General features: G+C 31.2%; 3 protein-coding genes across 7 annotated transcripts; 1 reads left to right on the forward strand and 2 right to left on the reverse strand.

The window, feature by feature from the left end:
• The first annotated feature begins 10032 nt into the window (after nt 1-10032).
• On the forward strand, nt 10033-16719 carry LOC125848522 (floral homeotic protein AGAMOUS). Of its 4 annotated transcripts, none has more exons than XM_049528407.1 (9): nt 10033-10051; nt 10404-10641; nt 13805-13886; nt 15312-15373; nt 15480-15579; nt 15787-15828; nt 15942-15986; nt 16155-16339; nt 16443-16719. In XM_049528407.1, exons 2-9 carry the CDS (start codon nt 10412-10414, stop codon nt 16444-16446), a joined length of 750 nt encoding a protein of 249 aa, XP_049384364.1. In that variant the 5' UTR covers nt 10033-10051; nt 10404-10411; the 3' UTR covers nt 16447-16719. The 4 variants fall into 4 exon arrangements, with proteins under 4 accessions (XP_049384364.1, XP_049384363.1, XP_049384365.1 ...); XM_049528406.1 differs by having other exon boundaries at nt 10044-10189; XM_049528408.1 differs by lacking the exon at nt 10033-10051 and adding an exon at nt 10064-10189 and having other exon boundaries at nt 15945-15986.
• A 1003-nt stretch (nt 16720-17722) lies between these two features.
• On the reverse strand, nt 17723-20738 carry LOC125848521 (GDSL esterase/lipase At1g29670-like). Of its 2 annotated transcripts, XM_049528405.1 has the most exons (6): nt 20631-20738; nt 19824-19994; nt 19073-19197; nt 18729-18974; nt 18406-18652; nt 17723-18206 (listed from the first exon to the last, which is right to left on the reverse strand). In XM_049528405.1, exons 2-6 carry the CDS (start codon nt 19963-19965, stop codon nt 17995-17997), a joined length of 972 nt encoding a protein of 323 aa, XP_049384362.1. In that variant the 5' UTR covers nt 19966-19994; nt 20631-20738; the 3' UTR covers nt 17723-17994. The 2 variants fall into 2 exon arrangements, with proteins under 2 accessions (XP_049384362.1, XP_049384361.1); XM_049528404.1 differs by lacking the exon at nt 20631-20738 and having other exon boundaries at nt 19824-20112.
• A 2441-nt stretch (nt 20739-23179) lies between these two features.
• On the reverse strand, nt 23180-26222 carry LOC125848520 (GDSL esterase/lipase At1g29670-like). Its single transcript, XM_049528403.1, has 5 exons — nt 25910-26222; nt 25143-25267; nt 24025-24270; nt 23686-23932; nt 23180-23582 (listed from the first exon to the last, which is right to left on the reverse strand). The coding sequence occupies exons 1-5, from the start codon at nt 26163-26165 to the stop codon at nt 23314-23316; spliced, it is 1143 nt and encodes a 380-aa protein (XP_049384360.1). The 5' UTR covers nt 26166-26222; the 3' UTR covers nt 23180-23313.
• Between the last annotated feature and the right edge of the window lie 1067 nt (nt 26223-27289).

Below are 27289 nucleotides of genomic sequence, written 5' to 3' on the forward strand. Positions count from 1 at the left end.
TGTTTTCTTCTCTCTTTGCTTTGTGGAAGCATCCAATTATCTGAGACAAAAAAGAGAAATAATAGGTGATTTTTTCCATCTACTTAAGCCTTGGTGGACAGAGTTAATCGACATATGCTAGAGGGAGGTACTAGCTACTTAATGAAATAGTCGAGGTACATCTAACATGTGCTGGAGGAAGGTACTAACTAGTACGTACACTTGAGGGGCAGAGGGACCCTTTAATAGAAAATTACATTGTATATTTATATATAGCAAATGGTAAATCCCTCTCGTGAAAATCCTACCTCCGTCATTACGACCCCTCTCAAAGAAAGGGAAAAGAAAGACAATTCCCCTCAAAACTTTCCCAAAAATTTAGGTTAAGGCATCTCTCTTATTTCCCAAGGATTTAGGTTAAGGGTTCTCTGTTCCCAAAGATTTAGGTCAAGGCATCTTTCTGAAATCCAGCCTCTACACAGCCTATGGTGGGGGACACTGAGCAAAGCCAGCACATAATAAATTGACTACAAAAACCCTATTGAAAACACCATACATATTGTTAGCTAAATTAGTTAAGTTTTCATAATGTAGGACCACACCCCCATTACAAATGCTTTCCCAAAATAGAAACACAACCAATATCTACATATTCTTGATAAATGGTCTTACAAATTCACTTTAATCTTATTGTAATTTGTCTAGTATTTTATCTTTGCCTTAAGCCCTTAAGTATAATTAATCCCAATTAGTTTAAGGAGTTACTTATGTTGTGTTCGATAAAGGAAAATATTTTCTTAAAAAATGTGAGTTTCATATTTATTTTCTTGTGTTTGCTACGTAAACAAAAGATATTATCCTTATTTTTTCCAGACAAAAACTATGAGAGGCAAGGATGGAGCTAGGAGGTTGGTGGTGAAGATGAGTTACGTTGAAGGGAGGGGAGAACACAATTGATGTGGAATGTCACTTGTGGAACTTGTTCTCCCTACTTCTACTATGGAACTTGTTTTCCCTACTTCACTCGGATCTTTATAAAAACGTTTTATAAGAATTTTGACGAATCAAATAGGAGAATATTGAAATAAAAATATATTTCACCATACCGAGCACACCCTAATAATTAAGACAATTTTGAATCTTTGAAATGAATACACACACATTTATATATAGTGTAACTTTTAAGTAAGGCTTTGATCAAAATTAGCATTTTAGTCAAATTTCCCATTAGCTAAGAAGAAAAATAGAAAAGTATTTCATGGTTTGGTTTGGAGTTACTTTCATAATAAATATTTGATGTATTTAGTTCTTACTTTCGTAAGTAACAAATTTATTTGTTACTCAATAAGGTACGTAGATTACAATGTCCTAAAGTTTTGCTGGTTCAATCTGTTGAATGTGTCTCTTCCAAAAAAGAATTTTGGGTCCAAATAGTAGAAGAGTGTTACATTATCCCACACTAGTTGAGAAAATAAGTTATTGGTTCCTTATATAGAAATGAGAAATACCGATCTCACGACTAACTTTTAAGGATAAGTTAAGTTGCAAAGTGATATTAGAGTCGGACTTGTAGTGTCACGCATTGGTTGAACGAATGAGCTATTGTAATTTTATATGGTTTAACCATCGTATAGTTAGTTATTTTTTCGCGATTAATTAGGTCCGAGGTTCATTTTTTTAACGCATTAAAGAAGGAGGAAAGGGACAGAAATGAAGTTCACGGCCGAAAGTTGGTGTAAGTTATAATTTGATAGACCTGTGAAGCAATAATTGGATGAGGACTATACTTTTTTGCAAATAAATTGAACTGAAATTTCCCTAAAAAACTCATGTTATTTTGTGGTCCCATTTGTCATAATGAACAATAGTGGCTGTTTGTATTAAGAGTACGTTTGGACAATTGAGCAACTGTCTTTTTACCTATAATAATTAATGACAAAGTTCAAGCAATCAATCTCTTAATCCAGACAAAAAAATTAAACATAATTTTTCATACTTTCAACACACAAGGCAAAATAAAAATGTATAGGCTTTCATTTGTTGGACATGTTCTCAAGTCTAAGGAAAATTTGGACGCAAAACATCATAAGTGTTAACCGTATATATGGAAATCAAAATTTTTATTAAACATAAATAAAGTACATGAACTTGTTATATCATCAATAACTCTTTATCAAATTCTGAGTTTACAAAATGAATTACGTACTGGTATGAACTTAAAGTTATCTCGTGAAGCATATAATTTTCTTTTTCTTAATATAAGCACGTTTAAGATAAGATTTGTCAAACCATTAATCAAGGCAGGTTTGGAGCCCTCTCCACATATATGAGTGATTTTGATATATGTGTAATTGAATATTTCCATTTCCTTAAACTAAACTCCCGTTTGGTCATACATTATTTGTCCATGAAATTTGGAAAACTTATGAAAATCTGTCTTTAAAAAAAAATCCAAATTCTAGACCAATTTTTGGTGAAATTTCACTTTTAATTCACAAAAATTTAATTTTCAACTTTAAATTCCAATTAAAATATTTCAATGAACTTTAAAAAGCTGATTTTTTTTAAAAAAAAAATCAACTAAATCTATGATCAGGCGCTAGCTGAATAAAAAGTTGATACACGTTATCCATGAGAGAGTAGCGGTATCCTCTCATGCTATCCATGAGAGAGGAGTGAAAAGCTCGAGAGTTGATATACACGGGTAACAGTATCACTACATGTACCACGAGTGAGTAGCTACTCTAAACCTATAGTAAGTTAGTAAAATTATGACCTGTCCAATCTGTTTAAATTTAAACGATTTAATGATTTGCTTATTTATAAATTTAGTCTGTTATAATTCGTTCAAATTTAATTTATTTGAAATTTGAAACGATGAACAATATATGTAGTCGAAATTGATCCATAAAATTGCTTTATCTAAATAAAATAATTTTTATAACTGTAATAAAAAAGGATTTTTTAAAATTAATTTTTTCGTTAATTGAATAAATCACAATTAAAAAAAATTGAAATTTGGTAAGAGAGTTGGGCTATGACTGCTAATTTAGCTAATTTTGATCCACAACTAACTTCTGAGCGGTGATTTACAAAAATGGCCTTTAAAGTAAGATATATTGCCTTTTTTACTCCGTTTATCTCATGAGCACAAATTCAAGTTTAACTAGTTCTGCCCCACAGGCAAACCTTCAAGGTCAAAAAAGTTATTTAAAAGTGTTGCTCACGAGGCAAATGAGGTTAAAAGTTCAATACTACTTATTTTTAAAATCTCTAAATGTAATTTCCTAATTTTAAATGGAATTAATTAAATAGTAACTCATTTATTAATTTAACCTACGTTTGTCAAAATTTAGTTCAAACCACCCATTTATACCCCTAGTTAACACGTCTCCCACAAGAGAGTAACGTTTTTCTTATGGTAGGGAAAGTAGGGAGGGAATTACAATGTTGAGAATAGAACCTTCACCAACAAGGTAAGAGTTCAGGTAGCCAACCAACTGAGCTAGAAGTTACTCGCCAATGCCTCTTTACTAGATTTTAGAAGTATACACATCTCTAACACTAGGAAATTAGATGACCTCCCATATAGTACCAATATGAATTTGAGCATAAGAATTTTGGCATAGAATGTAACAACCATAATCAAGACTTTTTAACTTTAGAAAGAAGGGAATAACTCCAATATAACAAAGAATACACTTTCCAAGAAACACAAATAATATTCTCAAATTCACATGTATTCCACATGGAATTTGGCATATTACACACACTCCCAATAGAATTAAAGTTGTATGTCAATAACCATGGACTATGATATATATATATATATATATATATATAATATGTAATTGGAGCACATTTTTTTTCTTTTTCCTATTGGCACTTGGAGAAAGAACAAGAACCAAATATGCTAATGTAGCATGTAGAATTTGAAAGTTACTTACAAATTAAAAGTATATGTCCCACTTGATTGCATGCATCAATGTGGTCCTTATCCTAAGATATGGTGAAGATTTGTTTGCATTTCCCTTTAGAAGTTTTGACATTTAAGGATTCTGTTTAACTTCCACAACCCCCAACCCCCTCCTTTATTCTCTATTATTCTCTTCGTTTTAATTTGTTTTACCTATTAATTTGATTTAGAAAAAAAAAAAATGAAAATAAAGAAGACTTTTACATTGTATGGTCTTAAACTAATGATATGTCATAATCATGTCATTTAATCTTGTGGTTTTAACCATGTCACATGGAAAGTTGAAATCAAATAGTTGCTAAAAAGGGAGATGGCCATTCTTAAGAATCCTGTTAGTTTTTCGTGTGTGAACTTTTTGGTGATATGGTTTTTGGACACTTTTTTTCCATTAGTTTTACAGACCCTCCATGATGACCTTGGGGAACAATAAGTATAGACTCACCATGATCCACGCCATTTTTTAGCATTTAGGAGTCACTCAACAAAAATTAGACGATTTTCTTAGTTTTTAATGTGCGTTAGTTAATGAACTTTTTTTGATAATATGATTTTCGTGCACTATTTTTCCCAATAATTCACAAGTTTAAACAGGCTAAAAAGAAAAAACAGGTCAAACAAATTGAAACGGAGAGAGTATAAGCCGATTTCATCTCTATAAAGTTTTAATTCCATCTCAAGGAAAAAATGCAGTAATATCCCTTGAAAGCACCAGGATATATGCACCAAGAAAAGAAAGAAATTCCATTCAAATTAATCAATTTTGATGAATTGAATATAGAAAAAAAAATGACATCACAAGGTTTATGTAAGTACCCTGGCCTCTTTATTTACTTTTTTTAAAATACTTTATGACCAAAATGTTTGTGTAAAAAAAGATGATACAACACATTCATACTTCTTTGACTATCAAATCCAACAGTCATAAGATTTTTTTTTTAAGGTTTTAAGGACAAAAAAAATGGATAACATCATGATTCATGAAAATGGCTCAAATAGTCTGAACTTCTTCTGTGAACTATTTGTAAGTGAAATGCCAAGCCCAACATGTTGTTTGTACGTACGATAATTGCTAAGACATTTGTTTTTATTATTAAATTGAGCTCCTTTAATCATTAATGTACAAATATTACAATTTGAATTGGCTAGAACATTGTGTGTAACGAGGCCTAACAGAAGAAATGAAAGTAAATGTTGTGGTACAAGATAGGACATATAGATAATGGTAATGTGTGTTGGGTTAAATTTGGACAGATTATTAACTACTCAAAAGTTATTTAGAGGGTGTTTGGATTGACTTAAAAGTTAGTCAAATCTATTTTTAAGTAACATTTTGATTTTTGGATAAAAAAATAACTTAAAATAAGTTAGAAAGTGTTTGGCAAGGTAAAAAATGACTTAAAATAAATTTAAAATGACTTAAAATAAATCAAAAACCAAAAATAGGTCTCTCCCTATTTTTTTATTTTTTTGACTTAAAAGTCATTTAAGTTTGACTTTTTATTTTTGACTTAAAAATTATTTTTTTAAGTCAATTCAAACGAGCTCTTAGATTATTGAGATAGGCAAAATAATGTGTCATATAGTCCAACCCTGCCAAATCTTACCATATTTTAATTTTCTAATTTTTTTAATTAACAAATAAAACTAATATCTTTTTTTGGAAAAGCATGACATATCAAACAAAAAAAAACTAAAATATATTTATGAGTTCTTAAAAATTTCAAAAATAGCAAAAGATAATAGACATAATAAAGCTTTATAGCTAAAGTTTCGATAATTGTGCTCTATAGCTATAGTTTTGTTTGCAATGAAGGTTGCAGATGGTATATTTTCACTTGTGAATATACAAACAAGGTAAGTTTATACAAATTCCGTATTTATACATAGGAATTTTTCAGAACTTCGTTTGTATATTTCGCTTGCCAATATACAAACACAGTAATTCATTATGATTTTTTCATAAATCGTATACAAATAGTTAGGGTAAGCATATACAAATTCTGGATTTTTACATTTAGAAATCGAATTATACAAATTTTAAATTTATACACTTAGAACCGAATTGTACAAATTCTGGATTTATACGATCAGGAAACCTAATAGCAAAATTCTATGAAACTATTTCCACAAATTAAAAATAATTAAAATTATAATTATATTACATAATACACTCTAGATGTTTAGCATTCCAGATAATTTTCTCAATAAATAGGTGGATTATTAATCCGAACCATGAATGAGTTTGCGGCGGCGGCCATATTTTCATGGTCACAATTTCCACATTGTTTGTTAGTGATCCTGTTTTCTAATGTTAGAGAACTCTAGAAATAATTAACAGAGGATTAGTAACAATTGGACACGTAATTATATTTTTGAAATGTTTGGTGATAAATTGAAACTCAGAAATAAGAGAAAAGAAAGTATAAATATTTGTATCTAAATTCTGCAGCCATGATTGACTCTTTTCTTCTTTTAATTTTAACGTTTAGTCATATAATTCATTAATTATAAGTTATATTGTGCTTATTTTAAATAAAATTAGATTCAACAATTTAAAAAGCCAATTTCTTTAGTGAATAAATCATAAATGAACCTACAACATATTTCACCTTATGAGACGATCAGTTATCTCAACTCTTTTTATTAATTATTTTTAGGGCAGTAAATATTCAAGTTGACTCCTTAACTTTTTAAATTCGACACTTAACCCCCATTTGTTTCAACTTAATAAGAATCCAACACTAAATTATTCTCATCTTGGTCCACTAATTGTATTTTTTTTTTTTTACATCACTCATTTTATTTTAATAAAGTCTGAATCATTCAAATACAGTACAAAGTTCTAAAAAGATTCTAATGTTTTATTGATATACTATTTAATTATTATTATTATTTTTTAAGATAATCTCTATTTATTACTTATTTTATGTGACATTACTCATTCCTTTTTAGTATTTCTTTTTTAAAATAAAATGATATTGTTGGCGAGAAATTTTAAAGTGATGAAAAATAAATTGCAATTACAAATAAAATTTGATGAAATATAGATTTATTGATGATTTGTGAGTAATTATGTTCCTCACTTGATTTTCTCTTTGAACTTTTTCTATGTTTAGAGAACTGTTAGTAGCATATTTCTCAAACGTAGGATGATTTGGGCCTTCTTGTTATGTATTTGATCGCTAGGAATGTCGGGCGGTGGCTATACACAAAGATAGTATTTGATGGTTTGATCTCTTTAAGAATATCTCAGGAGTTTATGAGTTTTTAAGATTTTGGTCTCTTTATGAATACCCCAAGAGTTTATAAGATATTCAATATCCTTTTTCAGGGAGATATGTTAAACCTTTTTATATAGGCATGAGATGAGGTTTAGCCGTTTAGGATAGAGTAACCTCCAAAAACTCTAACAAAGGTTTGTCTTGTCTTGTACATTCACACAATATTTTGATGTCTACAATTGCCCCTTCAAAGCTTGTCAAAGTGTAGACTTGATGAAACACAAAGACGAGACTTGAAGTACCCATAAAAATAGAGTTTCCATTTTTTGCTATTTTGTGGCTCCAGATTTGCAGATTTGATTTATTAGAGAAGAAATGAAATACAAATATTTATTTGCAACAAGTTTTAAAGTGATAAAAAATAAAACCACAATCACAAATAAAATATGATGAAATCAAGATTTCATTCATAAATATTTGTGATTACAGTTATGTTCCTCCCTTGTGATTTGAGGGCTATTAATAATATATTTCTCAAATATAAGATGATTTTGGATCACTTTGTAATGCATTTGATCGATAAAAACGTCAAGCAACGACTTTAATAGTTCTTAAACAAAAGCAAATAATGCACATTTAGATATTGATAAAATACCTAATTTAAATTATTTAGTAATCAAACATTGAGATAACATCTTAATAATCAGATATATACCGAGACATGTTATGTTGCTAAAAACAAATGGGCCTTATGTATAGCCCCCTCAAGACTTGGAGAAAAATGACAAGATTGTTGCACGTCCCTATCAGAAGAACTTGATCATGTTTATTATTATGTTTCATAGAAGCAAATTTTATAACCTCTTAAATTAATTGTGGATGGAAATAAAAAATCAGTTTGTAAGCATTGAAGTGTTTTTATTGAATGACTACCCCCCACTCTGCCTTCCTTTATTTCTAAGTGGAAATTGTACACATGCTACAACAATTGGTGGACATGACACATCAAAAAAGTTACGGCACTTTTGTAAATATCATTCATTTCCAACCATATTCATATCCTCTCTGTGGCATGTAGTTAATTATTATATCTAGGGTTCCACCAATGTATTTCTTCACTTTATAATTAATTAAGCACAAAAACACTAATGGAATAGACATTTTTTTTATAATATTGTACACTTAATTCCTATAGTACTCTTTTCCCCTTCCAATATCACCCTATCTTTAGCAATAATTAGTTAATAATAATAACTTAATTTAGTAAACAATAATAACTTAATTTCTACTAAATATGTATTTTTAGCGGGCGACATTGGATCGAATGGCTATTAACTAATGTCGGTTTTGTTAATGATCATATTTATTGCAGGTAAAAGGTATTTTTGTTATAGTGTATGTATACATATGTATATCTTTGGAACTTGTAAAATCATGTATTTTCTTTCCAAACAATGTATTGTCATTGCAATGTTAGACATGTCTCATGATTGGCATAGAAGAGAAGAATGAAAAAGGCATTAATAAGAGCAAAAGAACAAGAATTTAGGCCAATGTCTAGAGCAAAAGGACTAAGCTTATATTTTAATGTTGAATCATATCCTAAGAGTGTAAGGTCAAAGGCAAAGTAGTGGCAAAATGAAATTGGATGAAGAAATCATGATCATCCCAAAAAATAAAAGAAGGAAGTAAAATAGACAAGAAAATGGAAAGGTAGAAAAAGATAAAAGTAAATTTGTTGGTCATTGAGCACATAAGAGGCCATATAGACAAATTTATTGGCCTTGTTACCAAAGAAACAAGTAACTTTTTGACATGATGGTATAACTTGATATAAGTGGTTGTTTCATAGAAGAGTTTCAATGGAAAAGAAACTGGAGCACTGGATGTCACATGGCAGCCACCTTCTCTTTTGTCATAGCTAGTTTCACTGATCTAGTCATTTTCTTTTCTTTATCCCCTCTCAATGATCTAGTTACAGTCTCAGTTTATATGGAAGAGAAGAAAATAAAATGATCACAAAGTAATATGTACATTTAGGGGTAGGAAAGTCATCATGTAGAAGAAAATTAAAGTAGTGATGGTGGGGGTAGAGGCGGATATAACGTTTGAGCTACGAATTCAATCAGACTCAATATTCTTAACACGAAACACAAATATAAATGTGAATTATCTAACTTTGAAAAATATTAGATTTTGAACTCATATTTTTAGAGGTATTACGAATTTAGTCTTATTGAACTTATCGACTTCAAATTTTGGATCTGTCAGGGGAGGAGGGGTGAGGGGTTGTTATGGGTTGGAGACGTGGAGTTCACATATAGAAATCAAGAATTAAGAGATTTGGGAAACATTTTAACCTCTTTTGGTCCAAATCTTGCTTATTGAGGTTCCTTAAAAAGGTCTAATCCAAAATTTGGGAAGCATTTAAGCTTGAGTGTAACCTATTCCAATGTTCTCTTCACCCATCAAACATCACTGTCACTTTCAAGGGTCATTTTCTACTCTGTCCACTTCCTCCCCCCACCCAACTCACCCTCACCCTCACCCACCCATCCCCCCTACCCCTCACCCAAAATTCTCTTATGAATAAAAAACAAATGTTTACAAACTAATGACCTAAATTAGAAACTTAAACCAGAGATGAAGAAAAATGAATGGCCAAGAAATGAGTGATCATCTCTCATTAGATAATTCCTTATTTAACCATCCTTCTAAATAGTGCTTGTTCAACACAAGATAACAAATAGAAACAAAAAAAAAAAGCAATAAAATTTTGAGTGTCTAATATAAAATTAGCATAGGAATAAACAGACAATGAAAAATCTTAGTTAGATAAGTAGTAGTAGTAACATAACATACTTAATAAATAAAAGTAAACACTCTTTTACTTTATAAATACCTATCCCTTAGTCCAAAGTCTCTTCCATTTTCTGCATCTACAAAATCCTCTTCATATTATATACTAATTTGCAACCAAAAACTTAAGTCTTCTCTTTCCTTTCCTTACAAGGTTAGTCATCAACTCAAACTATTCAAATTCCCTTTGTTTTATCTATCAATTTTAAAACCATTTCTTGAATTAATATAACTAAATATCATATGGGGTTAGGGATTTTAATCCAAATTCTTTATCTTTTTGTCTATGTAGAACAAAAAGTTCAAATCTTGATCAAGATTGTGTTTTTTGTGACAATTTTTTTTTTAATTTTTTTTTTGTGATGTAGGTGAAGGAATGGACTTCCAAAGTGATCTAACAAGAGAGATCTCACCACAAAGGAAACTAGGAAGGGGGAAAATTGAGATCAAACGGATCGAAAACACGACGAATCGACAAGTGACATTCTGCAAGAGGCGCAATGGTTTGCTAAAAAAGGCTTATGAATTGTCTGTGCTCTGTGATGCTGAGGTTGCTTTGGTTGTCTTCTCAAGCAGAGGCAGACTCTATGAGTATGCCAACAACAGGTAAATTAAATTTCATAAAGTTCTAATCTTTATAATTAAGTAATTAATACTTCCCTTAATACTATGGTACATTTTTAAAAAAAATTAAATCATGACAAGTATTTATATTTGAAGGTGAAGAAGGGTATTTCTTGTTTTTCAATGTTTTTTGTCTTTCTTAAAAGGGAATTTTGATTTATTTTTGGAAAGTTTGAATCTTTTATACATCTTATGATGATATATAAATGTTTAGGGAGATCTAAACTTAACTACTTGATCATATATATATAGTTGTGAAGTTTTTTTTAAAGCCTTTTGAGCAAAGATTGACTTTCCTTTCTTTTTTGTGTTAATATTTTTGTTACAATTTTGGTCTATTAGAGGGTAGTTTTTTTGTTATGATCCCATTTTGTTGATAGACATGTAAGATGTATAGATCTGTTTGTTGTAAGAAAATAAGTGGAAATTTTGAGAAAGTACTCTCATCAGAACTCTTAGATCAGCATATATTTTCTTCCTCCATTGCTCATAAAAAAAAACAAAAAAAAAACTCTCACACACAAAATGAAGGAAAAAAAGGTGTCAAATTTTAATTGGCTACAACAAAAAAAATTCCTTAATTCTTGCTTTGTGATGAGATTAATATGACATGTCACAACCAATCAAAATCAAGATTAGGGTTTTGTACTTCATTCACTACTAATAATATCAGTGAAAGAAGTACTCTTTTTTGTCATGAGTCAAACTTGCCCTAATTAGGGTTTTTTTAAACTTATTTTTTGCTAGAAATATTATGACTATTTTTTTTTTGCTTCATAATTTATATTTGCCTTTCTGATAATCAAAATATCAGATATGGTAGAGAAATTAACCAATCAGAGTTCAAAAAGATTTCAATTATAGACAAAAGTTGACATTCTTCTTCACTTGCTATTTGTTGAAATGTTTTACACCATTTAGGTAATGGGGTCATCAACACTCTACCTTTTTATTTTTTTACAAAAAATTGTTAAATGTGAGAGTGGTTGGTATAAGTTTTTTTTTTTCTCAGTTACAAGAATCTTTGGTCACGTCATACAAGATTTTACACTTGTTGACAAATTTGATGAGAAAAGACACATTATAGTAAATTAAAGGAATGGTTTTATTTCCCTTCTTTGATTTCTCTTTTAATTTCCAACTCTAATGGTGAAAACTCACACAAAAAATTAATTTTTTTTTGGTTTGAGATATCTCAGTTTAATGCTTTCACAAAGGATCTGTAGATGTTTGAACTTAAACAGAAAAGAAACAGAAGTTGTAAGAAAAGAGAAATTGTAAACCAATCAAATATTTTTTACTCAAACTAGGGTACACTTATTAGCTATGTTATATCAAATACTCCAAGAGGATCTTGTGCATAGATATATTTACGTAACTTTTTTTTTAAAAAAAAAACAAAAAAGTTACTGCTTATATTTCAATTTGTTTGTTGTACTTTGTTTTTAGTCTGTTTAAAAAAAAAATCTCTATTCTTTTCTGATAACTCTTTAATTTCAACTTTCGTGCACATCACCACTACTAGAAAACATGAAATTTGTGGGTAATCTTCATCTAATTGACGTTAAAAAGCTTCTGGTTGATTGATTCTTCTTACAAACCGTCGTTTATCTGTAGCTAAATGAAATTAATTGTTCGTAGCTAATTCCTTGTTTTCTAGTACTGTATGTGTTTAAAATTACAAGATTAAACAATATTTTTGGTACATTTGACATTATTTTAACTTAAGACCCGAGATTTAAAAGTCATTTTCTATTTATATTTTAAACAGTATATCAAGTTAAAACCAAATAAACAAATCAAAACAAGTGAAATAGTAATTAGGGGCGGAGCTAGGTGGGAGTTCGTAGGTGCAGAGCTTTTCCGTGAACCATATATTTGTACTAGAAAATTAAGTACATAACTTGTGAATCCCTAACAAAACAGATTGACAGCTCAATAGATTTAAAACCCTCAAATTCCTAATATTAGCTTCGCCTCTGATAGTAATGTATGATAGGGATGAGAGATAAGGTGACCGTACAAGTTTTAATTGTGAGCCAATGAGAGAATTCTGCTGAAATATGAGACAGACAAGACTCTATCAAACTATTCACTTTACCTTACAATAAGATTGAAACAAAACCCTAGGTGGGTAAAAAACTATAGTTGATGGGTATTACCCAAGGAATAAATTGTAATTATGACGTGGCAATAATCTGAACCGTTGAAAGATTGGACCAATCATGTTGTGGGAAATTGTGCCAGGTTGGCAGAGAGCAGCCAATCAGTAGCTCGAGGAAATTAAGGTAGTATAGCAGAATAGGAAATGTGAGTCATTCCCTCAGTCTTTGGTTTTTATATTTATTTTGTTTCAGTCTTAGGTCTAAAAATTGATAAACTAGAAAATATTGTATCAAATGTCATGTTTGAGTGGACACATTGAGTTTCTGACTCAAAACAATACTTTTTTTTTGTTTTTTTTTTTAACTTTGCGTGTTGGCCTAAATTAGCAAGAAATAAATACTAAGTGAATGGGAAAAAGATATATAGAAATTTAATTAGCAACGTTTAATTCCTTGGTTTGTCATGTGTTTTAAAAATAATTGATATTTGTAGAAAAAACAAGTGAATGGGAAAAAGATATATAGATTTACTCTTTGTTTAATTTTAGGGAAAACAAAAGCAGTATTAGAAGTTATGAAGAGAGAAAATGGAGAAATCAAATGTAATTATCTTCCTTAATCTCAACAATTCAAAAGGAATAAATGAATAATTAAGATGTATACATCCTTATTTCTTAGTAGCACAGAAAAATCCAGATTTTCTTGTCTTTCATGTTAGGGAGTTTCATCTGTCCTCTCTTAAATCTTGATTTTGATTTGATAGCCATGAAAGATTTAGTCATCTTATGGACATCTTAATTATGACCATCTTTTTTTTTTCCACCTCTTTTACTCCCTTGGCGACTCGAACTTGCAATCTTTGGGTTGGAAGTGTAGTGCTTACCATTCGAGCAACTCCCTCTTGTCAATGACCATCTAATTTTATGTAATAATAAATATTGGAAATAGGATGTGATTATGTCTGTCAATAGACTAGTTTTTATGATTGAAAAGAATCTATCAATCTAACACACATATATATATATACATTCATGGTCTAGTGTGAAAGCAACAATCGAGAGGTACAAGAAAGCATGCTCAGATTCCTCAAACACTGGTTCAGTATCCGAGGCCAATGCTCAGGTATAATTTCATACACCGGAAATATTCTTCTTTTTCGTCGGTGGGATTACTCTGGATATATCGTTGAAATATTCTTCTTCTTTTGTAATAAAGCACCAACACTAATATTGGCAACTATTATACTACTATAAAACTTGAAAAAAGTTTACTACTCTCTTTGTCTCAGTTTATGGGGCTTAATTGGAGTTTCATGATTTAAACTTACAAACTTTGATGGTGAATTCCGACATATAAATATTTAAAAATATGTAAAAAGTACTATAGATCACAATAATTAACTACTTATAATATTTAAAAGAAATAATCATTGAGAAGTTTCGATAAAAAATAAACTTGATTGTCTCTCGAAATTCCAACTATTTTGTGTTAGTAAGGACTAGGTGAGTAGTAGAAATGACATTAGGGGTGCATAGGTTTTCAAGTCTTGCCAAAGTATTACAAACACCAGTTGAAAACAATTTTCACAAACCTTATTCGTAATTTTTCTGCCAAAGAAATTGGAAGAGTCATTTTTTTAATTATAAATTTTCCCATGTCTGGGGTGTTATATACCGGAATATGAATACAAGAGAAGGGCTTGGCCTTACCTCCGAATATAACACAAGGATATAAATTTATCCTTCAAATAAGAGGGCAGAAGAAGCTATCTTAAACCGTCCAACCGTCGTCAAAAGAACAACCTATCTGGCCAACTAACAAAAAAGTTTGCCTTGGTCATATTTTAGCCTCATAGAAGGCATTTGTCTCTTGTCCAGTTGGAATGAACCCCTAACCCCCATTGGAAGTTGCTGATAGGTGTCATAATAGGCCTCATTTTGATTGCTTGCGGCTAATTTATAATCACAATATGTATGATTATAATTTTTTTTAAACTTAGTGATCTTATATACGAATATCATTTATGTGACTATGAAAGTTTTTCATTAAGAAATATACTGAAAGAGTGTCATTCTTTTATAAACGGACTAATAAGAAAACAGTGTCAAGCAAAGTGGAATGGAGAGAGTAATGGACTTCCCTTTTCTTATCTTTACTCACTCCAATGCTATTTTACTTGTCATATTTGCAGAAACTTTTGTAACAAAATGGTAGCTGGCTTCTGATATGTTTCACTGAATAAATTATATATTTTAAAGTCCCCCCTCCAATACTTGTATCCTTTAGTTTGAAGTTTTTATGGACGTGGTAGGGGTCTCGCCAAACACCATCACCTTCGAGGAGTATACTTCTAGGCGGAGTTTGAGAGGCTAAAGAGGGTTCATCTGAATCCCCTTTGCCTAAAATCACATTAACACACCTTGGTGAAAAATCGTATTAAATTTGTCATTGCACATACATATATAGGTCTTTTTTTTAACAATATGTGGCAGACATTACAAGTTGGCTCTTATGGTAACTGTAAAAATGTTGTTCAATCAATCGCAGTATTACCAGCAAGAAGCCTCCAAACTGCGTGCACAAATTGGAAATCTGCAGAACCAAAACAGGTGAAGTTTTTAGTGTTCTTTATCTTTTCCTTTTAACAATTCCATGTGTTTTTTGTTGTATTATACACATATTGTTTTCAGTTTAACCTTAACTTCATTGGTTCAGGAACATGCTGGGTGAATCTCTTGGTTCAATGAACGGCAAAGACCTGAAGAGTCTGGAACAAAAACTTGAAAAAGGGATTAGCAAAATCCGATCCAAAAAGGTACTTAAATTAGTAACATTGCTGTTTTCTGATGAAATTTTCAATTTTCTACTAACTATTCAGTATGATGATGGTATGAAATGAGCTTAAATGAACAAATGATATCATTCATATAGCAAACCACAACTTATTTGGGACTGAGACGTTGCTATTGTTTTGATGAAAATTACAATTTCTAGTTTCTAACATTTGACTCTCAAATTACAGAATGAGCTGTTGTTTGCTGAAATTGAGTATATGCAGAAGAGGGTAAGCCATAGTACAATATTTCATCTAGTTAGTTTTCATTTCAAGTTAATCGATCCATTTTCGGTCATAATGTTTTCTATTTCATGTCAAATTTGTAACTTAATGGACACCAGCAGGAAGTTGATTTACACAACAACAATCAGTACCTGAGAGCAAAGGTCTATTTGTTTCTCTATTTAGTACTATTGTAGTTGACTTTAAGTGCATCTGAACTACCCATAGCCGTCTATTTACATGCTTGCACTCAATAGTCAATCAATTCGTTTAAGTACTAATTTATTCTGCAGAAACTCATTGGTTTTGTTTTTGTGAATAAAATTAAACAGATTGCTGAAACTGAGAGAGCTCAGCATCAGCATCAGCAGATGAACTTGATGCCAGGGAGTTCATCAAGCTATCATGAGCTTGTGCCTCCACCTCAGCAATTCGATACTCGAAACTATCTACAAGTTAATGGATTTCAAACCAACAACCATTACCCTAGACAAGACCAACCCCCTATTCAACTAGTGTGAGTTTTACTCTTTTTTTATATAAACATCGTGCTCAGTCAAACTAAGACATAAAATGAAACGGTACTAAAGGTATCTTTTTTTTTTCTTTTTGTTGAACAGCTAATGTGCTTGAGAGATGGTCTTCTTTCTGATGTGATCTACATATAATCCACAAAAGAAGACTACTATTAAGCTTGAAGATTATTGGAACTGAAGATGATCAACTTAAGTATGTATACCATATTATATTAATTACTTGTTGCATGAGCTAAGACTCTTGAATATTGTATGTTAATTAAGTGGACATGTATTTTTTTGCTTGGTGTACTTCCTTTTCAGGCAGTAAACTATGAAGAATTATGCTTGTTATATTAAGTTCATAACTGTTTTTCTGTCCAATTTATGTTGCTTTTTTTGTGCTAATTTGGATCTCTTCACTTTCCTTTAATTATTACATTTTTTTTGCATTCAACTTCATATAATACATACTTCCTCTCCTTCTTTCTCATTTTATGTGACACTCTTTCCTTTTTAGTCCGTTCCAAAAAGGTCATCTTACCATATTAGTTGATTGTTAATTTCATATATTTTTGGTGAACGTGTCTACATTAATATCATCCACATCAATAAAATCCATCAAAGGACCCAAATTGGTTGATAAATTCTTTCGTCTTACATGATAAATTCATTCTCTTTGAGAATCAGCTATATGGAAATCCTCTTGAACAAATGTTTGGGATATCTTCACTTAAGGCCCACACTGTAACATAAATGGGCTCATTACTCAATTTTGAACTGCACATTTGTCCAAAACTCCAGAATTTATATTTGAATTTCAGCACATTGTACTGGACTTTCACTTGTCAAAGCTTCCTTCCATCTCCAGCACCCTGTGTTGGAGTTTTCCGTGTTTAGCTCAAAATATTTTTGTCCAAATATTGTTTCCGCCTTAAAAAATGACTATACATCCCTCAGTTACATGTCAAAGGATAGTTAAATATTAACAAGAGGTCCAAAAATTAGTCTTGTTAACACAGACAAATATGCCATAAACATGAGGAACTGGAGTTAGGTTGCGACATATTGGAACTAGTGTCCTTCATCAAAATTTAAATAAAATCAATAGCAGATGGTATCAGGTATCCTTCATCCAAGACAATTTTACTGCAAACAATATATAGAACTCACAAGTTATGTGCAAAGCAATCAAATTTAAGCTCTTTTTTTTTTAAAACCATGTTAATAAGATGAACAAAAATTACAGAGCCAGAGGGGGACATGGCAACCTAACCTCCGGACACAAAAAGAGCGCATACAGTGGAGTTAATACTCCTAAGAGATCTTGTCTAAGACTTGCAAGTACCAATAGCTAGATTTAGCCTAAGCATACTGGCATCAAGTTTAAGCTCTAATTAAGCATTTTGACTCATATTTGAAGGATCAATTACATTATACAAAATGAGGTAGCAGAATAGTGTTTATCTAAGGATTGGGATAAGTTATACATGCCTAATCCCGGGATTAGTTTTAGGATGAATTTATCCAATGTTTGATAGGGATAAAATCGCAGGATCTGGGAATGTAGTGTTACTTTTATCCCGTGTTGATGGTGGGATGACTAATCCCTGGATAACTTGATCCCTAACTAAACAAGCCCTAAAGTCTATATTATTTAGAGCTGAGCCAACTGACTAATGTCAAAAGGATAGACATCAGTGGATAGAAGAGCAGTGTAAGCTCTTTCAGCAGTGACCTTATTTGGAGCTTCTGAGGGGTGAAAACCATCCCAAAAATAATGAGCTGCTCTATCACTGCATACACCTCCTCCATGTTTGCACTTCCCTTCCGAAATTTCGCAGCATGGCTCACGTAGTTTTGTTATACCTGCAACCAAAATTTAGCTAAATACGAGGGCACGATGATTGTATTCATCACAAATAACATTCTATATACAAGTGTACAGCGAGAGCCAAATCTAAGAAGAGTTGTTCTATGTACAACATGATCAAAGAGTCAGAGTCATTCTGAATCAACTAACTCTAGATCCTTAATTCAACTTTGGTTGTGAAATGTTTTAACATACCGATGGATGAAGGATCTGGTACTGCAATGCTTGTAGAGTTAATGTAGCTGAACTTTGCATTGGGTAAATTACTGTTGAGATCATCGATCATTGGTTTAAGCTTGTCAGAGAATTTTCGAACTGCACCATCTATAGAGTTGATGCACACAGAGTCCCCTGTCCCATACAAATCGAGTTCTGATGGAACACAACCTATGCCTCCTATACCGAAGACAACAACTTTTCTTGCTCCGTAAAGGTACAAAGTCTGTGGAGTAAAGTTAGTAATCTGTAAACAAGAAAACTAAATTAGAGGAATTGATTAACGGAAACTCCATTTGTACCTTTAATTGTTCTGAGTATTGCTGAATTAGGATTGAAGCAAACTGTTCTGGTTTGTACATATGGTTCGACGAGTACAACTGAGGCAGCAAGTAGTTATTGATATAATCATTGTTGCCCATTTGAACAATGTATATGCATTTGCTTAGATACTCCTTAGTTAAGGTCTTGTTTCCAAGCAGAGTAGACATGTGGGAAATTGTCATGTTGTGATTTCGCAATTGCCTATTCATGCTGATTCTATCTCCCTGAACAATGAGAACGATAGAAGTCTTTCTATTGTCATTAATCTAAATACAAAAAAATGCCCGTCCTAGACGAGGGACATGATGAATTGTACTATTACCACATGAATTGATGTTTCGTCAAGAATTCCAGCTGCACCAGATGCATAGTTCACTCCCCTAAACATATCCACACCCTTCACAGTAGCGAATGGCTCAATATACTTATCGAAACCCAACAGTTCAGCTGCAAATGTAGGAAAACATTTAGTTAGGATCCACCAAATCTTAAGTAGTAGTTTAGAAATACTCAATTAAAGTATGCTATTTGTACATCACTAAAGAGTTGCCTAAGTTAAAGCATTACTATGAAAATGCGAATCTACTTAGATATTCAGTAAAAGTTGTAGCCAAGAGATGTCAAATAAGTGGATAGTGTGATATTCTGGACGTATAGGGACATCTCCCACCCAATATTTGCTTGAATCAACACGGTTGGGTGAATCAATTGAGCGTTAAGGGTGTGTTCGGTATGGTGGAAAACATAAAAATATTATTCAATTTTCTCATGTTCGATTGACCAAAATTCTAGAAAACCTTTAAAAAATGATAAAAATGACTTGGCTAACAGAAATAGAAAAAACAATTGACATTTCACTTTAATTTGTGTCATTCCCAACTTTCAACACACCTTATCTTCGCCCCAACTCACATAGCCCCCGTATTCACTACCAGACATCCTCTACCTCCACCGCCACCTCCCATACTTAATTCTCATTTTCCTTCGTACCGAACACACCCTTATTAAGGGACCACATTAGAAAAAGAGAGAATAAACAAGAAGATGAAGAAGAAGAAGAAGTTAGGACAAACCAAGGAAATCTGCTACATTCCGGCCATTGGTGAATCTACCAGTAGGACCATCAGGAAAATCAATTCCATAAGGTGGATAATTCGCCTTTGCAGCAGTGAGGAGATTATTGTTATTTCCATTATCAAATAAAGAATCACCCATAACGAACAAACAGGGCACCTGTTGTTCACCTTTTACCAACAAGGGTTTTAAATTCATACAAATTAGCAATGTAATCACCTTCGCAAACCATACAATGAAGCCAGTATTAGCCATTAAAGGAAAAGAATAGTTAAAATCAAAACTATCAGTGATAAAGAAATTTCTTCAATCAAAAAGATCTCATGCAATTTATTTTAGTAGCTGGATGTGGGCCACAGGCATAACCAGCATGTGGAAAATGAAACATATTTAGGGGGCATTTTGCCCTGAAATGCTTTTACTCTTCCTTTTTTTTTCGAGTTAAATTTCAAAAGTAAAATAGTTGTAAGTAAAAAATTACTATCTCAAAAGTATTTATATATAATTTAACAAAAAACTTCTCATGTGAATAGAATTGAGTGGGGAGTGAGGGTTCGGAGGTGGGATGGCCAAAGGATTGTGGATGGGCAGGAAAGAGATAATTAACTTGAATTATTACTTACGAAATTATTTCTTTTACTCTAATTAGAAAAATTATTTTGGCCATATAAAAGAAACTTATTTTTCTAAAAATATTATTTTGACCAACCAAATACGAGTAAATTGATTTTTTGACATAGAGCGGGACTCAAAAATAACCGATATACGAATCTAGAAGAAAGCAAGAGGAAGTTGAAGGTTCTTACCATATAATCACCGACAACGGTGGATAGCCAGAGATCCTCATCTTGCCCGCGGACACGAACGTCACAATCGCCGGTTGCTGTCTGTCATAATTGAAACTCAACGCTCCCGAAGAAAAGTGATAGGGAATTGTGATGGTACTTGTATTTTAAAGTCGTCAACAACATAGTCCCACATGTAATACGCAGATTTTATTACTATTTTAAAAATACAAAAATACGACAAACTCACATAAAAAACTAAATTATATTATAAAGTAGTTTACTGAAAAACTTTATTTTAAGTGATTTTTTTTTAATCTCAAAGTTAATGAACTTAAATTTGTGGACTCAAAAATACTCCCTCCATCCACAATTAATTGTCATGGTTTCCTTTTTTAGAGTCAAACAATAAGAACTTTGATCAATATTTTACGATGTATATTTTCATCATATTGATATGCAAAAAATTGCAACTTATAGTACTTTTCGTATAGTTTTTGAATATCTAATTTTTTTTAAAAAAATATCCAATTAACATAATCTAATTTAACTTTAAAAATTAGTCAAATTAACTTTCGAAAAGCGCAACATGACAAATAAAAGTGGACAGAGGGAGTATAAGAATTAGGTCACCTAACTTATCAGATAAAAAAAAAAGATTCCAGACAATCATGTAAGATACGCAATAAAAGTATTTTTTGTCATTTATCAAAAGATAAAAATTACTTTGTGTCATTTACGAAATTAAAGCAATATCAATTTAATAAGTTTTACGGTTAGTTTGATGCGAGGGAAAAAAACAAGTAATTTTGAAATTAATTTTATATTAAATTTATTTTATATTTCATCGAGAAAAAATTGCAATACAACTGATTTCGAATTTGCTTATTAGATCGTGAATAGTAAAAAACACTGGTTTAGACTTATAAAATTATTTTTGTATACGAGATATTTTCCTCTAAACATTTGTTTAATTTATAGATTTTTTATATTATTTTTGTTCATCCTTTATTAAAAAAATGTTATATATTTTGCTTTGTAACGAATTACAAAATCAAACCTCACAAACCATGAATTACATTTGAATATAAAATAACTTAAAACTATTATATTCTTATATTTGTGTTATAATCTAAACTATGAGTAATTGTAAGTTCGTTTGTAGTTCGGTATATGTCGTAGCAATATTTTGATAATTTTTAAGTAGCTTATTGAATCTGAATATCAAATTTGAAATAAAATAAAATTAAACACCATATCGTAAATTAAAATATCAAATATGAAATACAATTTATTAAAGTTTATATTTGATAATTTAGTATATACCAATTATGTATTTTTTTTTAATTTTTAATTTATTTAAATTTTCTTAATACCAATTATATGTATATTCAGGTGATCTTTAATTTTTATCATCTAAAAGCTCAATCGTGCAAAAATCACTTCCACTCATCTAAAATTTAAAGGAAAAACTACCTAATTAGACATACTTCAATGTCATATCTACTCCTATATTTTTAAAATATTACGTATCATACCATTAATTAAGATTTTTCTACGTATCTTACACTTAGATACATGTATGCTACCAAATACATAAAAATAGGAAAGAGGCGAGCGAGATTCGTATGTATCTCAAATACATGTGAATCTCACTAGATACATGTATTTGGAGTGATTCGCATGTATCTGGGATACCAGATACATGGGAGAGTGGAGATCGAGCTGGGAGAGAGGCAAGCGAGATTGGTCATGTATCCCAAATACATGCGAATCCACTTGGATACAATGTACCTAGAACAAATTACACCTAAATTTGACCCCATGTATTTGATATATATGTATCTGGATGTATCTTGAGGCACCAAAATCTGGTAAGATACGTAATATTGTCAACTAGAATGTATTTAAGTAATTAGTTCCTAAACTAGTCTCCAAAATTAAATATCAGTTCATTTGGAGGACAATTCGTGTGCAAAAATTACTTCCAATATTCCTATTGCTTGGTAGAACATGATATTTCTTTCTTTACTATACGTCCATACGTATAATACAAGCTCATGGACCGTAAATATTAGAGTATTTTTATTGGACTATTCTTGAAAATATATGGGTAATATAAGCTCAAACCTAACATAACACGCCAAATATAGAAACTATGACAAAAGTATTGAAGAAAATTTTACAAATTTATTTTTCTAAAGGTGATGTCTCTAGTGTGAAATGTCAGTTTGATTCGATTTCAATTGAATAAATTATTTTAATTAATATAAAACCAAACTAAATATTGCCATTTTTTCTTTATTCAACACCACACAAAATTAAATCAAGTCATAACTTGACATGAACACATGGTAAAGAGACCCAATCTTTAATGGTTTTTGGTTGGATTTGATGTCTAATTGGTCTCCATTAAACACTCATAATAATTGCATTAAAGGTAACTTGTACTAGTCTACTTAAAAATAATACTATCTACCCAACGTTACTAACACGCAAGAGGAACTTTTAACACTTCTTCAAGCTATTGTGTCAAAATTGCAAAAGACTTAATTATGCACCATTAGAAATCAACATCGATCAACTCAAAGATAATCATTCATGTCTTAAATAATATCACATATAATAGACACAAATAGTTGTTTATTTAATGCTTGACAAAGCTACACATAAAAGTTAATAAGTTCGATAGAACACGCATGCTCTACATTAGCTCCGCCCCTGATTGTCCCAATTTATTTAGAGCTAATGTACTAGCTGCCAAGTGGCTAATATCATAAGGATAAGCATCAGTTGGTAGAAGAGCGGTGTAAGCTCTTATAGCAGTGACCTTATTTGGAATTTCTGTTGGGTGAAAACCATCCCAAAAATAATGTGATGCCCTGTCACTACATGCACCACCTCCATTCCTACACTGCCCTTTAGCTATGAAACTCGAAATTTCGCAGCATGGCTCAGCTAGATTTGTTAAACCTACAATCAAATAATAACATATAAAATTAATTCTTTATACTGACAGTATATATAGTTCAATTTATGTTGAAGTAACGTTTTTCAATATGTTTAATAAACATACCGATTTCTGCTGGATCTCCGATTGCAATGCTAGTTACATTGATGTAGATGAAATTCGCATTGGGTAAATTATTGTTGAAATCATCGATCATTGGTTTAAACTTGTCCGCGAATTTTTGAACTGCACTATTTATAGAATCGACACATATTGTGTCTCTTGTTCCATAGATAGCCAATTCTGCTGGAATACAGCCTAAGCTACCTACACCGAAAACAGCGACTTTTCTTGCTCCGTAACGATACAATTTCTAAAATGGATCGGAACATGTTAGTTATAATGAGTGTATATATATATAAAAAGAAAAGTTAAATAAGAAGTGATTTATTGATTTGTACGTACCTTTAATTGTTTTGAATATTGTTGCATTAGGATTGTAGCATATTTTTCTGGCTTGTACAAATGACTTGATGGGTAAAATTGAGGCATCAAGTAGTTGTTGATGTAGTCATTGTTGCCCATTCCAACAATGTATATACATTTGCTTAGATAATCCATAGTTAAGGTTTTATTTCCAAGTAGAGTAGACATGTGGGAAATTGTCACTTTGTGATTTCTCAATTGCCTGTTCAAGCTGATTCTATCTCCCTAACAAAATTATAAACAGGCAAAATGAAATGAGTCCTTTCAATTTTTTTCTTTGTCAAGTTCTCACGGGGCGCGTATTATTATTAGGCGAAGAAAAAAGGATTCATGAATTTCTATTTGAGAGATCTTTATTTTTATGCATAACTGATTTGAAAATACTATTTTTAAAAAAATTAATTTGTAAGTGTTAATAAGAGAGCATTTTCATTGGAAAAAAAATGGTCATTTAGTCTTTAGTTCTTCTTAATTAGTTTGATAAATATTGTTTTAAGTGGCTAATCTTTGCCTAGTCTATGAGAAATAATTAATTTTTGGTGGCTATTTTGCCAAACTACCTATAGTATAGGATGTTTAGCGACGTAAATACCCAAATCAATTTTTTTTATGATGCGTCTGTTTGTGGATTTGACATGAAAATAAAGAAATTTCAATTTTCAGATTGATGTCACAATTTAAATGAACTAGTAGAACCTTTTTTCTAAGTTAAAATTGTGGTCGAAGCCCTACTATTTGCACAACAACAAGAAATCCAACTTTTACTTCGAAATTATATTTTATTTTTTCTAACTTCAACGTCAAACGTTCTTTGAAAACTCAAACGAGAATGAAATTTAGAATATTGTTAGACCACGTTTGACAAAAAAAAATATATGTCTGGACTAGACATGTGGGTAATCTTATTATCCTACACCATTAAGTAGAGATCTCGATTGAGCCCTGCGAAAAAACTCATGGTAGGAGTGGCACCTTTCCTCTTTAATGGCCGTACGTATATATAGAGCGAATTTGAATTAACTGAGTTAGTAAATTCTGAATATAATTATCTCAAATGGTTATATAGTATGCATGAAAAGTATGTGGTGGTATTTTACCAAATGTATTCCTGACTCATCACGAATTCCAGCTGCACCAGATGCATAATTTACACCTCTTAATATATCCACACCCTTCACTGTGGCAAATGGCTCAATAAACTTATCAAAACCCAATAATTCAGCTGCAAATATAGGAAATAAAAATATATTCAGTACGATATAATCTCTACCACATTGTAAACAATATTTATAATATTAAATGAAAGTATGTTATATTTGTACCATTACTAAAATATTGTTAATTAATTATCACTATGAAAATAATGTCAACATATTTAGATATTCAATAAAACTATGTCTTACGTACCGTATTACCACAAAATGCTACTACACCTAAGAGAGTTTCTCTTATTCGTATTATGTACCGTCTACCGGAGCAATGTTTTATATATATGTAATGTTAACAATGTATTGACTAATTCAGATTGAAGGGTGATATAATTAAAATCGTCTATTTTTCATGCGTACGTACCATATTATATATCCATAGTAATTAGCAGTGGCGGAGCCAGAATTTTTAATAAGGAGTTTAAAATCTGAAGAAATAGACACACGAAGTAGCTGAAGGGGGTTCAACATCTATTATATATACGTAAATATTATTTTAACCAATTATAAATAATATAATTTTTCGCCGAAGGAGGTTAAGGTGGCTCCGCCACTAGTAATTAGCAGCAATTATATTACTAATAAATAATAAAAGAAGCATAAAATTAAGACACCAAAAATTAAATAATGGAAGGAGGAGGATAAGAAGTTAGAACCAAGAAAATCTGCTGAATTTTTTCCATTGGTGAATCTACCAGTAGGACCATCAGGAAAATCAATTCCATAAGGTGGATAATTAGCCTTTGCAGTAGTGATGAGGTTATTATTATTTCCATTATCAAATAAAGAATCTCCCAAAATGAACAAACAAGGCACTTGTGGTTCACCCTTTACCATTACTAAAAATGGCCTAAAGTTGATCATCAATATAGTAGTCAATAACACAAACCATATTTTCATTCCACTTGCCATTAGAAGAAAGATAGAATAAATTAAAAGGTAGCTAAAGTTAGAAGGAGAGGAATGATAAAAATCAAAAACTATTGGAGCTATATATAGGGAAAATAAGAGTGGATATAAATAATTTCCTTTTAACACAAATTAAATTTAAAAAATGTAGGATGCACCATGCCAAATTATGGTGGACCACAAATGAACTAATAATGCAAGGTTGACTTAATGAAAATTGGTTTTTAGTAAGTTGATGTGTGGGGGGTAGGGGGCATAACCAACAGGGAGATATTGTCATCTTTCTTTTTTTTTGCTAGACATTTAAATTTTAATTAAAACCAACGTCCCTTCATGTAAATATCAAGAAAGTGTAAATCAAAATTAAAAATATGCAAGAAATTGATAAAACACTTGATTTTGATTTCATAGTAGGAGATTTCAATGTTTGAACTGATTGGTATTTGGCAAAAGCTCAAAATCTTAACTATTTGACGTTCTATTAGTTCCTTCCTTTTAATTTAGGAATCGTGTATTATCGATTGCTTCATTTGCTTTGAATATATCGTGCACTTTGTATTAGACCATGTGCTTTGATTTTTTCTTTTCTTTTGAGCCGAGGGTACATCTATATATCTAGAACCTAGGGCTCAACTTGCTATTATGGCACATTATATCATTGGGTCATGTTTCAATTTCTTCTTCTTTCTTTTTTTAGCCGAGGGTCTATTTAAAACTTAAAGATTCAATTAAATTCGGATTAGCGCATAGTAGGGACTAAATTGTTCTTTCCCTAAACCTTGTATTACCATGTACACTTGCATAATAATCATGTTTGTCACACTCCAAAACCGGATGTGATGGCACGTGTCCAAACCCCACCGGACACGTCAGCCTAACACCCAAAAACCCGACGATACGAAATTAATAAAACAAGAATAAGATAGAAAGATAAGCGGAAGTCTTTAAATAAACTCAACATAACCCCAGAATTGGTTGTCACATGTACAAACCTCTAATACGGAATCTGAATAAAATATACAAGTCTCATAGTAAAGTTCTAGAATAGAACAAAACAATAAATATAGATAACTTGAGGGCACGTCTGGAATGAACCGCTACCTCTCAAGTAAGTCTGGAAGCTCTAA

The sequence above is a fragment of the Solanum stenotomum genome, chromosome 12 (genome assembly GCF_019186545.1).
Source record: "Solanum stenotomum isolate F172 chromosome 12, ASM1918654v1, whole genome shotgun sequence".
Taxonomy (NCBI): domain Eukaryota; kingdom Viridiplantae; phylum Streptophyta; class Magnoliopsida; order Solanales; family Solanaceae; genus Solanum; species Solanum stenotomum.

Bases quoted from the DNA above. Each gene is read 5' to 3' on its own strand.
- LOC125848522 (XM_049528407.1), top strand. From the start codon at position 10,412: ATGGACTTCCAAAGTGATCTAACAAGAGAGATCTCACCACAAAGGAAA. The intron at 10,642-13,804 runs GTAAATTAAATT...TTCATGGTCTAG, and splicing joins TATGAGTATGCCAACAACAG to TGTGAAAGCAACAATCGAGA. The intron at 15,374-15,479 runs GTGAAGTTTTTA...TCATTGGTTCAG, and splicing joins AATCTGCAGAACCAAAACAG to GAACATGCTGGGTGAATCTC.
- LOC125848521 (XM_049528404.1), bottom strand. From the start codon at position 20,079: ATGGCTAATACTGGCTTCATTGTATGGTTTGCGAAGGTGATTACATTG. The intron at 19,198-19,823 runs GTTTGTCCTAAC...CTACATTTGCAG, and splicing joins GAATGTAGCAGATTTCCTTG to CTGAACTGTTGGGTTTCGAT. The intron at 18,207-18,405 runs GTATGTTAAAAC...TTTTGGTTGCAG, and splicing joins ACCAGATCCTTCATCCATCG to GTATAACAAAACTACGTGAG.
- LOC125848520 (XM_049528403.1), bottom strand. From the start codon at position 26,165: ATGGCAAGTGGAATGAAAATATGGTTTGTGTTATTGACTACTATATTG. The intron at 25,268-25,909 runs GTTCTAACTTCT...CTATATTTGCAG, and splicing joins AAATTCAGCAGATTTTCTTG to CTGAATTATTGGGTTTTGAT. The intron at 23,933-24,024 runs GTACGTACAAAT...GATCCATTTTAG, and splicing joins AATATTCAAAACAATTAAAG to AAATTGTATCGTTACGGAGC.